Source organism: Carlito syrichta, unplaced genomic scaffold, assembly GCF_000164805.1.
Source record: "Carlito syrichta isolate Samal-C Ts95f unplaced genomic scaffold, Tarsius_syrichta-2.0.1 Scaffold169381, whole genome shotgun sequence".
NCBI classification, from domain to species: domain Eukaryota; kingdom Metazoa; phylum Chordata; class Mammalia; order Primates; family Tarsiidae; genus Carlito; species Carlito syrichta.
In genome coordinates, this window is record NW_007113477.1 from 20,385 (window position 1) to 22,756 (window position 2,372).

The following is a 2,372-nucleotide window of genomic DNA, read 5'->3' on the forward strand; positions in this document are numbered from 1 at the left end:
GTGCCTGCGGGTGGGCATGCTCAAGGAGGGTGAGCGTCGGGCACGGCCGGGGGGCATGGGCGCTGCATGGGCTGGGCAAGGCCCGGCAGGGAGGGAAAGGGGGCTGCATGGGCGACGGGCAGGGCGCCTCGGACACGGTCCCATCTGTCCAATTCAAGGAGTGCGCCTGGACCGCGTGCGCGGTGGGCGGCAGAAGTACAAGCGGCGGCCGGAGGTGGACCCGCTGCCCTTCCCCGGCCCCTTCCCTGCCGGGCCCCTGGCAGTAGCTGGAGGCCCCCGGAAGACAGGTGAGAGCACCGTGGGTCCCAGGGCCCTCGGCCTGGGCTGGGGACCCAGAGGCCTGTCTGTGCCGTCATTCGTCCAGTGTGGCAACTGGACGCCGCGGCCCAAGTTTCCCTTTCGTCTATGCGCTACGTCCCCAAGAAACGTGCAAATGGGCTTTCCCGTGCCAGGTGCCAGATAGTACAAACAGGGAAAGGCTTGCTAGCACCCACAGCCTGCCCACAACAGACGGGCTTTCCCTGGACAAGTGTCAGGGCTGGCCAGTGGCTGTCAAAGGCCACGGGGGACTGACCCCGGGGCTCTGGGAAGACGCCTGACCCGAGGCCTGATGGACCCCAGGGCACCTGACTCTAGTCCCCAACTGTCGCCACAGCCCCTGTGAACGCACTGGTGTCTCATCTGCTGGTGGTGGAGCCTGAGAAGCTCTATGCCATGCCTGACCCCGCGGGTCCTGACGGACACCTCCCTGCCGTGGCAACCCTCTGCGACCTCTTTGACCGGGAAATCGTGGTCACCATCAGCTGGGCCAAGAGCATCCCAGGTAAAGGGCTCAGAGCCCTGAGCGTCCCTGCGTGGGCGGGGCCGCCTGGCCCTGGTGCCCTTGCTCAGCCGCTCCCCGCTGCCCCAGGCTTCTCGTCGCTGTCGCTGTCTGATCAGATGTCGGTACTGCAGAGCGTGTGGATGGAGGTCCTGGTGCTGGGTGTGGCCCAGCGCTCGCTGCCGCTGCAGGACGAACTGGCTTTCGCAGAAGACTTGGTCCTGGACGAAGAGGGGGCCCGGGCAGCTGGCCTGGGGGAGCTGGGGGCCGCCCTGCTGCAGCTGGTGCGGCGCCTGCAGGCCCTCCGGCTGGAGCGGGAGGAGTATGTCCTGCTCAAGGCCCTGGCCCTGGCCAACTCGGGTGAGAACTTGGGGCGGGCACGGCCAGGTCCCTTCGTGAGGCCTCCCCGTTTTGTGACCTTGCAGCGGTGGCACAGTCCCATTTTGCAGATGTGGAAAAGCGCGGCTTAGGGAAGAGCAGTGACTTGCTGAAAGTCACAAAGCAAACCAAGGGCAGGCCCCGAACTCCACACAGGATTTTGAACCTTAATGCCATGCTACTGTGCAAACGTCAAGTTTAGTGGGAGGGATGGCGGGAGGATAGGAGGCAGCCAAGTTGAGGGAGAAAGGGCAGGCGCTGGCTTGCGGCTGCAGCAGCGAGTGGTGCCCTCGGCCAGCCCTCGGCAGCCCGTCAGCAAGCCGTCCGGCTCCTCCACAGGCCCGTCTGGCAGCGCCCCCGAGGGGGATCCTGCCCTTTCCAGAGATGGCCCAGGCCACTAGCGTTTGCCCCTCTCCTTGCAGACTCTGTGCACATCGAGGATGCCGAGGCCGTGGAGCAGCTGCGAGAAGCCCTGCACGAGGCCCTGCTGGAATACGAAGCTGGCCGGGCCGGCCCCGGAGGGGGCGCTGAGCGGCGGCGGGCGGGCAGGCTCTTGCTCACGCTGCCGCTTCTCCGCCAGACCGCGGGCAAAGTGCTGGCCCACTTCTATGGGGTGAAGCTGGAGGGCAAGGTGCCCATGCACAAGTTGTTCTTGGAGATGCTCGAGGCCATGATGGACTGAGGCAAGGGGTGGGACTGGTGGGGGTGCCGGCAGGACCTGCCCAGCATGGGGCCAGCCCCGAGGGGCAGAGCTGGGGTATGGGCAGTGCCGCAGCCTGCTGGCAGGGCCAGGGCAATGCCATCAGCCCCTGGGAGCAAGCCCCACGCCCTCCCCTCCCCCCTCCCAGGGGTGTCAGAAGCTGGGAACGTGTGTCCAGGCTCTGGGCACAGTGCTGCCCCTTGCAAGCCATAACGTGCCCCCGGAGTGTAGGGGGACTTGCGGAAGCCATAGGGGGCTGCGGGAGGCCAAGCTTGATCTCAGGGAGGGAAGGGTATAGAGGCCACAGTCTCCCAGCGGGTGACGCTTTTGCTGCTGCTTAACCCTGCCTCCTCTCCAGAGCAGAGGGGGACTTGGAGCGCAAAAGCCCGCCCCCTCCGCTCCCCTCCCCCTCCTCGTCTGCATTGGGCATCAGTGCCCCCCTTGAAGCAATAACTCCAGGCCGGCCCCGCCCCC

At 66.5% G+C, this 2,372-nt stretch overlaps 1 protein-coding gene across 1 annotated transcript in view; it reads left to right on the forward strand.

Moving 5' to 3' along the window:
- Positions 1-2,372, forward strand: part of ESRRA (estrogen related receptor alpha) — a 6,373-nt gene extending 4,001 nt beyond the window's left edge. The window contains exons 2-6 of the mRNA XM_021709236.1: positions 1-29; positions 159-287; positions 656-823; positions 911-1,180; positions 1,621-2,372. Coding sequence (XP_021564911.1) covers positions 1-29; positions 159-287; positions 656-823; positions 911-1,180; positions 1,621-1,880 — 856 coding nt within the window. The 3' untranslated portion in view covers positions 1,881-2,372. The remainder of the gene's footprint in view (positions 30-158; positions 288-655; positions 824-910; positions 1,181-1,620) is intronic.